Here is a 13,389-nt window from a genome sequence, read left to right on the forward strand (position 1 = left end):
GAAGTGGTGCTGTGGCTCAAGTGGTAGAGCGCTAGCCTTGAGCTGAAGAGCTGACGGACAGCGCCCAGGCCCAGAGTTCAGGCCCCACAACCGGACCAAAAAAAAAAACCAAAGATTGGTGAGTAGAGTAATTCCTAGTTTTCCTGTTAACTTCAGGTAAAGGATTCTTTTTTTTTCTTTTCTTTTCTTTTGGGTCCGGTCGTGGGGCCTGAACTCTGGGCCTGGGCGCTGTCCCTCAGCTCTTCAGCTCAAGGCTAGCCCTCTACCACTTGAGCCACACCGCCACTTCCGGCTTTTTTCTTTTTTTGCTTATGTGGTGCTGAAGAATCGAACCCAGGGCCTCATGCATGCAAGGCAAATGCTCTACCACTGAGCCACCTTCCCAGCCCCCCTCTTTTTATTTTGTCAGTTATGGGGCTTCAATTCTGGGCCTGGGTGCTGTCCCTGAGCTTTTCAGCTCAACCACTTGAACCACAGCGCCACTTCCAGTTTTCTGGTGGTTAACTGGAGATAAGAGTCTCACCGATTTTCCTGCCTGGGCTGGTTTTGAACCGTGATCCTCAGATCTCTAGGATTACAGGCTTGTGCCACCAACAACCAGCTCAAGAGTTCTTGAAATAGTGTTATGACAGTACAGTATTCTTAGTTACTTTTCAAACACTGCCCTCTGCTGTTTTAAAACTTTAGTGCACTTAAAATTGTAAAGTTTTAAAATAGCTCAACTCCACAAAATGGATATGTGATATTAAAGCATTACTGCTAACTTTAAAAAGTGTTTGTTTACAATAAAAATGTACAAAAATAAAAATAAACAAGTGTTGGTGACATGATTTCTTTCAATAATATAATTTTTTTTTCAATAATATAATTTTTATTTTAGAGACACATTACGAGATATTTGTAGATGTTAGATGTCTGCAATTTGCCTCAAATAACCCAGACACTTGGTGTAGGGAGTTAAAAGAAATAATTACCATGAGTTGATTTTTGTAGCAAGCTAGGTAACAGGCACTTGGAAGGTCTTTATCTTAAAATTATGCATGTTAAAAAATTTTTTTTGTCAGTTGTGGGGCTTGAACTCTGAGCCTGAGTGCTGTCCCTCAGCTCTTCAGCTCAAGGTGAGCACTCTACCACTTGAGCCACAGCACCACTTCAGGTTTCCTAGTGGTTTATTAGAGATAAGAGTCCTGTGAACTTTCCTGCCTGAGCTGGCTTTGAACCACCATCCTCAGATCTCAGCCTCCTGAGTAGCTAGGATTACAGGTATGATCTTGACTTGCATTTGTTTTGGTTGTTTTTTTTCTTTTGTTAGTTGTGGGGCTTGAACTCTGGTCCTGGGCACTGTCCCTCAGCTCTTCAGCTCAAGGTTGGTGCTCTACCACTTGAGCCACAGGGCCACTTCCAGTTTTCTGGTGGATTATTGGAGATAAGAGTCGCACAGTAGGGGTTGGGAAGTTGGCTCAGTGGTAGAGTGCTTGCCTCACATGCATAGGTTCCTGGGTTCAATTCCTCAGCACCACATAAGCAGAAAAAGCCAGAAGTGGCGCTGTGGCTCAAGTGGTAAGGCACTAGCCTTGAGCTGAAGAGTTGAGGGACAGCGCCCAGGCTCAGAGTACAAAAAAAAAAAAAAAAAAGAGTCACACAGTATTTCCTGCCCAGGCTAGCCTTGAACCAGTATCCTCAGATGCCAGCCTCCTGCGTAGCTAGGATTACAGGCATGATCCACCACGCCCAGCTTGGTTGTTGTTTGAATAAGGTCTTCTTTTATACCCAAGCTGACAGGACCTTGATCCTATTTATTCTTCCCACTCAGCTGTGATATCAATCATGCCCATGACACCTAGGCTCATTATTGGGTGACATAGGGATCTCATTTTTTTTTTGTCAGTTGTGGGGCTTGAACTCTGGGCCTGAGTGCTGTCCCTCAGCTCTTCAGCTCAAGGCGAGCACTCTACCACTTGAGCTACAGTGTCACTTCTGGTTTTCTAGTGGTTTACCGGAGATAAGTCTTATGGAATTCCTGCCAGACCTGGCTTTGAACCACTATACTCAGATCTCAGCTTCCTGAGTAGCTAGGATTACAGGTGTGAGCCACCAGTGCTGGCTTCATTATTATTATTATTTTTTGTCCAGACCAGTCACAAACTATAATCTTTCCAAGTAGCTAGGATTACAGGCAGAAAGCACAGTTCCCTTATCTTTGTCATTAAGTATGAAATAAAAATGTTCAATACTAACTTAATGAGTATAATAAGCTTCTACACATTCCCTTCTCTGTTGGTTTGCACATTTTAAGTGTGATATGAAGTTATGTGTAACTTTCTAGATCACAACCTAACCTAAAATGATTTTTACAAAGTGAAATAGTAACTATTCAATTAACTAAAAAAAATCACAAAAACAAATATTGAAATTTGTGTCAACTAAAATATAGAAACATCACTGGTCTTAAGAAGTTAGATATGTAACATTAATTCCTAAATTAAGCTAAATTTACCCTACAATATTATTGGGATTTATTCTGAGTTACTTAAAATATTAAAATCATGCAGTAAGAGACTGCCTTAGTGGGAGGATACTCAGAATCTATTTTCTACATAGCCTGATAAAAGGAGGGAATTCTAATTAATGTATTGAGGCTAGCCTAGTGTGATGGTATGTGTGTGTATAACCTCAGTATTCAAAAGGCAGAAGGACTTCTGGGCTACATGACAAGAATTTGTCTCAAAAAGAAAGTATTGAGTCTATTGGTTCTTGCTTTCAAGCAAATACACTCATATCTAATCAACAATATTTACTGAATCTATGGTACATACTAATTCCAAAATTTAATGTGTATGCCTTGTAAGAGCAATACAGGCTACCTGTTTACTTAGCTTTAATTAATATAGGAAACTCTAGTAGTCTCCTTAAAGTTCTGATGGACTAATAGTGTTAACAAAAATAGTTAATGATTATACTGTTACCAACTTTACCTTGTCTGCAATTTTACAGCAGCAGTCCATCCACAAGAAATCTTGAATTAGATCATCATCTACAACAAAAGATAGCTATTAGTTGTGTTTTTTTTTCATTTTTCCTTTTGAAGAATTTAAATGTTTAGAAATCAAACAAAAATACCTGGACTAAGATATGGTTTTCAGGATTAAAAAAATCATTGCAAACACTGTACAAAAAACTATCTTGGGGCTGGGAAGGTGGCTCAGTGGTAGAGCACTTGCCTTGCATGCGTGAGGCCCTGGGTTCGATTCCTCAGCACCACATAAGCAGAAAAAAAAAAGCTGGAAATGGCGCTGTGGCTCAAGTGGTAGAGCGCTAGCCTTGAGCTGAAGAGCTGAGGGACAGCACCTAGGCCCAGAGTTCAGGCCTATGACCAGGCCCCACCAAAAAAAAGACTATCTTATCCTTCATCTTCTGATTTGCTCTATTCACTATGTATAGCTCAGTTTTAGAGAACAGTATTTTATTGAATATCCAGTAGCATGTTGGGTAACTCTAGCTCTTCATCCCTTTTCAAAATCTCTCTTAACAGGTGGAAATAAGGGGGATAAAAACAGGTGGATAAAAGGTAATTGTTCTTCAACTAAAAATTCTAATATATATATAAAATCTCAACATATATTGGTAATTATCAGAATCTAGGAAAATCAATTTCCAACCTTAATTCTTTTTCTTTTCTTTTTTTTCTTTTTTGTCGGTCGTAGGGCTTGAACTCTGGGCCTGAGCACTGTCCCTTAGCTCTTCAGCTCAAGGCAAGTGCTCTACCACTTGAGCTACAGCACCACTTCCCCAACCTTAATTCTAAGTAAGAAAAAGCAAATAAATACATCAACTCATTTCTTTTTTTTTGTCAGTCATGGTGCTTGAACTCTGGGTTTGGGCACTGTCTCTGTGCTCTTCAGCTCAAGGCGAGCACCCTACTGCTTGAGCCACAGCGCCACTTCCTGTTTTCTAGTGGTTTATTGGAGATAAGAGTCTCATGGACTTTCCTGCCCGGGCTGGCTGAGATCCTCAGATCTCAGCCTCCTGAATAACTAAGATTACAGGTGTGAGCCACCAGCACCCAGCCACATCAACTCATTTCTGTGTTTTGCAAATATTATCAATGTAATGAAGTAACTAGAAAGTTTCAAGAGAATATTGATTTCTTGACAATTAATTTACTAATTCTATATTTATTTCTCAAATTACCTAACATGGTAGAGACAGATAAACCAACAATTATAGGTACTAACAAGGTTTGTAATAATTTTGTTCTTTCACTTTTAGCAGTAGTAGGAATTGAATTTGGAACCTCTAGCTATCATTCAACACATCCCACTATACCTGAGCCAGACTTCCAGTCTTCATTCTATTTTTTTTTTGTCAGTCATAGGGCTTGAACTGTGCACCTGTGCCCTGTCCCTCAGTTTTTCAGCTCAAGGCTAGTGCTCTATTACTTGAGCCACAGTACCACTTCCAGTTTTCTGGTGGTTAATTGGAGGTAAGAGTTTTTGGACCATGATCCTCAGATCTCAGCCTCCTGAGGAGCTAGGATTACAGGTGTGAGCCACCAGCATCAGATCACTATGCTTTTATTTACCCAATTTCCCTCAGTGCTCTGGCTTTCCTCATAAGAGGCCTATTATCTGCACCTACCAGATTATGGTGTTTTGTAGATTTGACTTATTCCCACAGGTTTTAGAACCCATCTTTACCACTCCTTATCCTAATCTTTCTACCATGCTATCAATCTCCAAATAAAGATCCCTTTTCCTTCTTCATTAGTAGACAGTAGATGCAGTAGTATGAGAAATTTCTAGCTGCCTACTTATTAATAAAGTAGAACTGATTCATTATCTGAACAAATTCTACAATGATAAAAAATATTGTTAATTTTTAGCAATAATTCCAAGATATATTGAAACTTTTCTAGGTTAACCAACATTTCCAGTTTGCTTGGTTTTAGTCATGAAAAGTCCTGGGAAACTTGTCAGGACTAATCAGATTGGCTGGTCCCTCACCTGAGTCTGTATGTAGTTTCAGTTTAGGTCAAAACTAAAGACAAAAAACAAAGAAATTGTGGCTCACACCTCTAATACTAGCTACTAAGGAAGCTAATATCTGAGAATCACAGTTTGAAGCCAGCCCAGGCAGGGAAAGTCCATGACATACTTATCTCCAATTAACTACCAAAAAAGCCAGAAGTAGAGCAGTGGTTCAAGTGGTAGAGGGCTAGCCTTAAGCAAAGAAGCTCATAGACAGTGGCCAGGCCCTGAGTTTAAGCTCCAGCGCACACACACACAGCACTCTCGTTCTTTCTCTCTCACACACCTACACACCAATCTCATGCTATTAACCTAAATTCCTGAATTGCTCAGATCTATACTTGATAGAAGCTAGCTGGGTCTGAATTTGTAATCCATAAAACAAGTAAAATAAAAATTCAGTATAAAAACAAGCCTATAAATAAATTTGCTTAGAGGTGGGAAATTTTGGCACAGGAAATACCATAATCTTTGACCATTTTGGTAATGATAAAATAGATGTTTACATTCTAGTTTGTATGTACTTTATATGACACTACTAAATGAGTTAAGGTTTAAAACCTACCAAACAATTTAAAGAAAGCAGTCATTTCCTGACGCTGTATTACTAAACAAGGTCCTTTGGGGCATTTAGATTTGTTGTTATTATGTGTATTTTTTTCAGATGCTTGCCAACTATCTTTAAAAATAGGACGCTTTAGATTAATGGGTTTTCTAGACTGATGAGCTCTATTTGGTCCTGATTTTACATGAACAGTGACAGTAGGTGGCGTCTCACAACACATCTGATTGTGCCTCATTCTGGTTTTCCAAGATTCCTGCAAAAATAAAACAGACAATTATTTATCACACTCATTAATTTCTGTATAAAAAGAAATTGGATGATACTTCCAGATATAGTTACTGGTCTTGTGATTAAAAGTGATATTTGGAGTCAGGAAATGTGGCTTAGTGGTAGAGTGCTTGCCTAGCATGCATGAGGCCCTGGGTTCAATTCCTTTGTATCACATAAACATAAAAGGAAAAATAACCATTAAAATTATTTTAAAAATGTTATTTGTGACAGTGATTCACAATAGAAATTGCTTTTAGAATTCACTACCAGGAAAAACTTTATTCTTCCCAAATAATAAGATACCACACACATATATGTATATACATGTATATTATACCATTTTGTTTTGACTACTTTGGAACTCAAAACCAAAAATTTAAAGTTGTTTACTTTTTTTTGTTGTTGGTGGGGCTTGAACTCTGGGTCTGGGTGCTGTTCCTGAGCACTATCAGCTCAAGGCTAGCACTCTACCAGTTGAGCCACAGTGCTACTTCCAGTTTTCTGGTGTTTAATTGGAGCTAAGAGTCTCATGGACTTTCTTGCCTGGGCTGGCTTTGAACCAAGACCCTCAGATCTCAGCCTCCTGATTAGATTACAGGTGTGCACCACCGATGCCTGGCTTATTATGTTCTTTATTATTCCAGGTAAAGTTTTGGTTAATTTTGGTTTTTGAATCTCACTTTGTAGTCGACACTAGGCATGAACTTGTGATCCTTATGCTTCAGCCTCCCAAATATTGAGATTACAAGTGTGAGCTAACCCCTCCCCCCACTTATCCTGGCTTTTATTCTACAGGAACTGATATAATCTCATTATATGATGCTTACAATTTGTGGTTTTACTGACAGCCACTACTCAGGAGTCAGAGATCTGAGGACTGCTTCTTTTCAAAGCTAGCCTAGCAAAAGTCAGTGAGACATATTTCCAATAAGGCTGCAAAAAGTTGCGAGTGGAGGTGTGGCTCAGGTGGTAGTGTGAAAAAGCCAAGTGAGAACACAGAGGCCCTCAGTCCAAGCCCCAGTGCTACTGGACCAAACAAAAAGTATTAGACAAAGCAAATTAGTATCAGAGCTTAATTATTGATATTAAGAATTAAAAAATGAAAAATCTCTCACAAAAAATCCTAAATTGTACTGGAAAATCCCTTGGTACAAAATTATCTTATTCAACAAGCATTTATTGAAAACAATTCTAGCATTGGGTGTGGAAATGTACCTGTAACTCCAGCTACTGTCTGTGTCTCTCTTGGCAGTACTGGAGTTTGAACTCAAGGTCTCACACTTGCCCTTGACCATTTGAGCTCTTTTTAGTCATTTTCAAAAAGTGTCTGGAATGTATGCCCACCAGCCTCCACCTATTTCCATTTTCCACCTAGCTAAGATGGCGGAAGCACCACAGCACATCCAGCTAGTGACTGAGATGAGGTCTCCTTTTACACTGAATCTCACCAGTGGCTGGGCTGACAGGTGTGCAATCACTAGCACCTGGCGGCAGCATGTTCTTGAATCCTCTTTTTTACAGGAAGATGGTGTCATTCAAGGGGTAGAAAAGTCAAGAATATGGCACTGTTAAATTTGTGTTGGGAGCAACACTAATTTTTTGGGTCTGTTGTAGGGCTTGAACTCTGGGCCTGGGCGCTGTCCCTCAGCTCTTCAGCTCAAAGCCAGCGCTCTGCCGCTTGAGCCAAAGCGCCACTTCCGGTTTTCAGGTGGTTAATTGGAGATAAGTCTCAGGGACGGTCCTGCCCGGGTTGGCTTTGAACGGCGGTCCTCAGATCTCAGCCTCCGGAGTAGCTAGGAGTACAGGCGTGAGCCGCCGATGCCCGGCACGCTAGCATTTTTAAAACGTGCTTACGCTAGAGAACGGAATCTATAGGTGATACACGATCAGTTTTAACACGGCATATCCGTCTTTCAATGTTGAATTAAATGTTCTTTTTAAAATGTGAGGTGGGGCTGGGAAGGTGGCTCGGTGGTGGAGCGCTTGCCTAGCATGCCTGAAGCCCTGGGTTCGAGTCCTCAGTACCACGTACACAGAGAAAGCCAGAAGTGGCGCTGTGGCTCAAGTGGTAGCGTGCTAGCCTTGACCAAAAAGCAGCTCAGAGACAGTGCCCAGGCCCTGGGTTCAAGCCCCACAGGGGGAACAAAGTGAGAGTGAGGCGAGGCGGGCAGGTGACCAACGGAGGGCCCAGCAGCAGCAGCCCCTCCTCAGCGCAACAGAGCAGATGCGGGGGGGGGGAGGGGGGTGGCATGAATGATGGATGAATGGCGGGCTCATTCAGAAGACCTCCCCAGACCTCCTCTGTCCTAGAGGCCGCCCGACCCCCCCCCCCGACCCCACTTCTGGGCCCCCGGCCAAGGCCACGAAGGCGCCCGCAGGATTCACAGGTGGAGGGGCGGCTCGCACAGGTGGCGGGGAGGCGGCGGCGGCCCCGAGAGGAAGCCAAACGCCGGTCCGGGCGCCACTGGAACTGGAGACTCGCCTGCGGGTCCGACCGACCTCGGGGGGTGCGGAGCCAAAGTACCTGCGGAGACCCGAGAAGAGCGAGCGGCCCAGCAGCGGCGGCTGCCTCAGTTCCCGGCTTCACACGGCGGTGCGCAGCTCGCTCGCTCGACGGCTACAGCGCCAACTCCGCAGACCGCTAGACGCCCGCTGTCCGGGAGCGCGCGGCCACCAGAGCCAATCAGAATGCAAGAACGGCCGGAGGGGGCGTGACGGACGCCCGCGCCCCGCCCCCACTGCTGCCTCGCCCTCGCGGAGCCCAGCGCCGGCTGCTTTCTGCCGTTATCCCGCGGCCGGTGCGCGCGGCAGCGCCCGGGGACCGCTCTCGCTGCCCCCGCGCCGGACCTTTCCGGCGGATGTTCTCCGCGTGTGTGGGCCGAGACGTGGAGCTTCCTTCCGGATCAGTTGGTGTGGGCCTGTGGCGCTGAGGAGGCGCCCGCGTCCTTACGGTCCCGTCCAGCGCACCGTCTGGCGAACCGTGCTGGACTATCCCACGTGTGTGAGGAGGAACGCACCGAAAAGGTGTGAATGTGTGGCACCCCGTGAGTGTAACGCCCTGTTAGCAGCCCAGACTTGGCCTCAGCTTCTCCACTCAAGGCTAGCGCTCTTCCACCTGAGCCATCGCGCCACTGCCATCTTTTCAATGGCTAATCGGAGATCATGGACCAGGATTCCTGCCCAGCTGGCTTTGAATCGCGATCCTCAGATCTCAGCCTCCTGAGCAGCTATGACTACTACACGCATGCGCAAGCGGCTCCCTGCTTAGCAACTCCTTTTTACGCCCTTCTAGTTTTGGCCCAGGTTTCTGGGAGTTAGTTGAAAATAAATGCTTGCTAAATGCAAAATGATCTTGTTTTCTCCACCTTTTCCCCTAATGTACAACCTACTACTAATTAACGGGGGTGTGTGTGGGGTGCTACCAGGCTTTGTACTTGCCAGGCAGGTGGTCTACTTGAGTTGTGTCTAAAACTCTACTAGTGTATTCCCCCCCCCCCCCCGAGTCTTTGGGCACTGTCCCCGAACTTCTTTTGCTCAAGGCTAGCACTACCACTTGGGCCACAGCACCAGTTCCAGCTTTTTCTGTTTACGTGGTACTGAGGAATGGAACCCAAGGCTTCATGTCTACTGTGTGCCAGAAAGCTCACACTCAAGGAGATATACCAATGAATAAGAAAAAAAGTACTCTGCTAATGGGCTTTGAACAAGAAAAAATTGCTGCCAACAAGCTTGTGTTTGAGTCAGATACACTGAGACTCAACTAGACTAGGTTTTAAACCAAATATATCACAGTCTTGAAGGGACACTCAACACCTTAATGGTTTTGAATAAGGAATAATCAGTATTAAAAGTAGAATGGATTAGGCTGGGGAGGTGGTTCAGTGGTAGAGTGCTTGCCTTGCATGCATGAGACCCTGGGTTTGATTCCTCAGCACCACATAAGCAGAAAAGCCCAGAAGTGGCGCTTCAGCTCAAGCACTAGCCTTGAGCTGAAGAACTGAGGGACAGAGCTCAGGTCCAGAGTTCAGACCCCACAACGGACACCCCCCCCCCAAAAAAAAGTAGAATGGGTTGTAATTTGTGTTTGTCAGTAAAGATGCCCAGAGTTTTAGGGAATTTAATTGCTAAAAGATTAGTCTCCCATTGAAAACTAAGATTTGCAGTACATAGAGATTTAACCTGTATCTTTGATAACAAGTTGAATTTAAGCACACTGTTAACCAGATCCCAGTTAAAGATGATGGGCTATTGGGGCTGGGGAGGTGGCTCAGTGGTAAAGTGCTTGCCTTGCATGCATTAGGCCCTGGGTTTGATTCCTCAGCACCACATAAACAGAAAAAGCCAGAAGTGGCACTGTGGCTCAAGTGGTACAGTGCTAGCCTTGAGCTGAAAAGCTGCGGGACAGTGCCCAGGCCCAGAGTTCAGGCCTCACAATGGGGGGGGGATGGGGAGAGGAGATGATGGGCTATCAAGCCTTGAGGCAATTATTTTGAGAGACTTATGTTTCTAAAGCTTCTTAAATTATATGCTGAGATCCTGGACTTTACACATTTTCTGAGGTATATCAAGTAGCTTATTCTTTTTTGGGGGGGCGCAGTCGGTAGTGGGGCCTAAACTCTGGGCCTGGGCGCTGTCCCTCAGTTCTTCAGCTCAAGGCTAGCGCTCTACCACTTGAGCCACAGCATCACTTCCGGCTTTTTCTGCTTATGTAGTGATGAGGAATTGAACCCAGGGCCTCATGCATGCAAGGCAAGCACTCTACCACTGAGTTATCTTCCCAATCCTATTACATTTTAATGAGTGAGCAGGTTAATGAGTTCTATCAGAAATTTCACATTTTCTCGGAAACTAAGCTAGAGTGACAAAGTTATGTTAATCCACTAATGGTAAAGGGGGTCAGTGTGTCCATAAAATGGCAACCTTTTCAGCAACTGTGACAATGAGTATGTTAAGGGCAGCTTGATTTAAAGTTTTAAGCTCTTTTTCAAGAGATATACTAGGAAGAGGTTCAAAACATTCCAGGGCTGGGAAGATGGCTCAGTAGTAGAGCACTTGCCTTGCATGCCTGAGGCCCTGGGTTCAATTCCTCAGCACCACATAAGCAAAAAGAAAAAAGCTGGAAGTGGCGCTGTGGCTCAAGTAGTAGAGCGCTAGCCTTGAGCTGAAGAGCTGAGGGACAGCGCCCAGGCCCAGAGTTCAGGCCCCACGACCGGACCCCCCCCAAAAAATTAAACTCATTACATAAGAGACTCCTATGGACTAGTTTTATCCCATTTTACTGTACCTTTTTGCCTTTGTTTTGATAAAATGGTGTTATAATCTGTGATAGTTCCAGATGTTTGGCCATGATGACACTGTTTCTGGGGAAATAATTCCAGCCTATCAGCTGAATTGAGGCAAAAAAATTAACACATATTTTACCAGGCTTGATTTGATTGACAGTCTCCAGAAATAGATCTTAGGCTATAGGATTTTACATGTGGAACTTGAAAATGATGAATTGAGAAGCCTCAGGCAGCCTGTTTCTACCCTTCTTCCTCTCCTCTCTCCCTGACAAGCCTCTTCTTACCCTTATTCCCACATTCATTTGGGATAACCATCCTATAAACAAAACACCAATGTTAGAAGTAGGATTTTTATAATCATAGAAGCTGACAAATATCCCCAAAGGAAATCAGCAAAGATTTATGATTATTTTTGCAAGCCATTTAATGAATCATGTGAGAAATGTTAATTATAGTAAGAAATTAGAAACTTATAATGTATGTTAACCAATGTAGAGGTGACAGTTGGAGAAAATAATCTTTGACTTGCATCTATGTAGTACAGGTTGACCTCAAATTCACCACTCTTCTTTATCTGCATTGGATTTTAAGCATGTGCCACCAGACCTGGAAAGTTTAACTTTTAAAATTTCCTACCTAGTCAAAGGATTTATCAATTCTGGCACTTATATAGGCAAAATCCAATTTTAAGAGACCAAAAGTTATAGTTTCATTTTGTTGAAGATACATTACAAAAGATTAAAAGATTAGAAAAATAACAAAACTTTAGTTCTATGGAACCAATTTAGTCACCTCTCATGAGGTACAACTATATAATGCTGCTACTTCACTGAGTTTCACCTGTTGCAGGGGGTCTCTGGAAAGTAACTCCTGTGACAGGTGAGGGATCTCTGTATTGCCTAGTATCTATTTTACAAGGTATGCTGTTACTTTGTCAGTTGTAGGGCTTGACCTCTGGGCCTGGGTGCTGTCCCTTAGGTCTTCGGCTCAAGGCTAGCGCTTTACCACTTGAGCCACAGCGCAACTTCTGGTTTTCTGGTGGTTTTTATTAGAGGTAAGAGTATCATGGACTTTTCCTATCTGGACTGTCTTTGAACTGCGATCCTCAGATCTCAGCCTGTTGAGTAAAGGAAAGTGAGGTTTATGTTTCTTCTCAGGTACAGGTTTGATTCAGGCATAGATTCATAAGCAACAGATAGGTGACAGGTAGCAACAGCAATTTCAGCTTGTCTTCCTTCTCTGAACACGTATTTTTCAAGCCCATCCTGAGGGCTTGAACTCTGGGTCTGGGTGCTGTCCCTGAGCTTCTGTGTTCAAGGCTAGTGTTCTACCACTTGAGCCACAGTGCCACTTCCGGCTTTTTGCGAGTAGTTTATTGGAGATGAGTCTCATGGACTTTCCTGCCTGGGCTGGCTTTGAACCATGCATGGTCCTTGGAGCTCAGCTTCCTGAGTAGCTAGGATTACAGGTATGAGCAAATGGTGACCCTGACTCTGAACATTTAAACATAATGATATAAAAAGCAAAAGTTGTTTTGGTTCCAAAGTTATGGTTACTATGGAGACAAGGAAACATACCTCAATTTTAAAATGAAGATATTTTTCAGTTTTTTCAAATTCTTAAGAGAAATACCTGCCCATGTAATTGTAACCCCTCTGTACAGTATTTTCACAATAATAAAAAAGAAAGAAAAAAAGAAGAGAAATAACCTCAGTTAAAAAAAATACACTTTTTTTCTGTTATCAAAATTTAAGTTTGAACTCAGGCCCTCAGGGAGGGCCTCATACTTATCAGTTTGCTTGTTTGGCTTTACCATGTGGGCTATACCCGATTTTTTTTGTGTGTGCCAGTACTGGGGCTTAAACTTAGTTCTCTAGATCTTTTTTTCAATCATGGATGGCACTCTACCACTTGAGCCATACTTCCAGTAAAAATAATTTTTTTCTTCTTGTTTTGGTAATACTGTGTTTGAACTTAGGCCCTTATAGTTTTCACTTCTTGCTTATAGCTATTGCTCTAACCTTAGCCATACCTCTAGTCTCAGCCTGGCATTTTGCAGTTAATTTTGAAAATGGAGTCTCAAAGAATTTTCTGTCCTGGCTGGCTTTTTTTTTTTAAACATATCTTCTATCATTCTTTCATTTATTTATTTATTGTCTATTGTGGGGTTTGAACTCTGGGCCTGGGTGCTGTCCCTCAGCTCTTCAGCTCAAGGCTAGTGCTCTACCACTTGAGCCACAGC

At 43.1% G+C, this 13,389-nt stretch overlaps 1 protein-coding gene across 1 annotated transcript in view; it reads right to left on the minus strand.

Annotated features, from left to right (window-relative positions):
- Positions 1-8,416, minus strand: part of Spdya (speedy/RINGO cell cycle regulator family member A) — a 31,618-nt gene extending 23,202 nt beyond the window's left edge. Inside the window, exons 1-3 of the mRNA XM_013013605.1 lie at positions 8,387-8,416; positions 5,593-5,845; positions 2,976-3,034 (exon numbers count right to left, since the gene is read on the minus strand). Coding sequence (XP_012869059.1) covers positions 2,976-3,034; positions 5,593-5,827 — 294 coding nt within the window. The 5' untranslated portion in view covers positions 5,828-5,845; positions 8,387-8,416. The remainder of the gene's footprint in view (positions 1-2,975; positions 3,035-5,592; positions 5,846-8,386) is intronic.
- Positions 8,417-13,389: the final 4,973 nt, after the last annotated feature.

The sequence above is a fragment of the Dipodomys ordii genome, unplaced genomic scaffold (assembly GCF_000151885.1).
Source record: "Dipodomys ordii isolate 6190 unplaced genomic scaffold, Dord_2.0 Scaffold20, whole genome shotgun sequence".
NCBI classification, from domain to species: Eukaryota; Metazoa; Chordata; class Mammalia; order Rodentia; family Heteromyidae; genus Dipodomys; species Dipodomys ordii.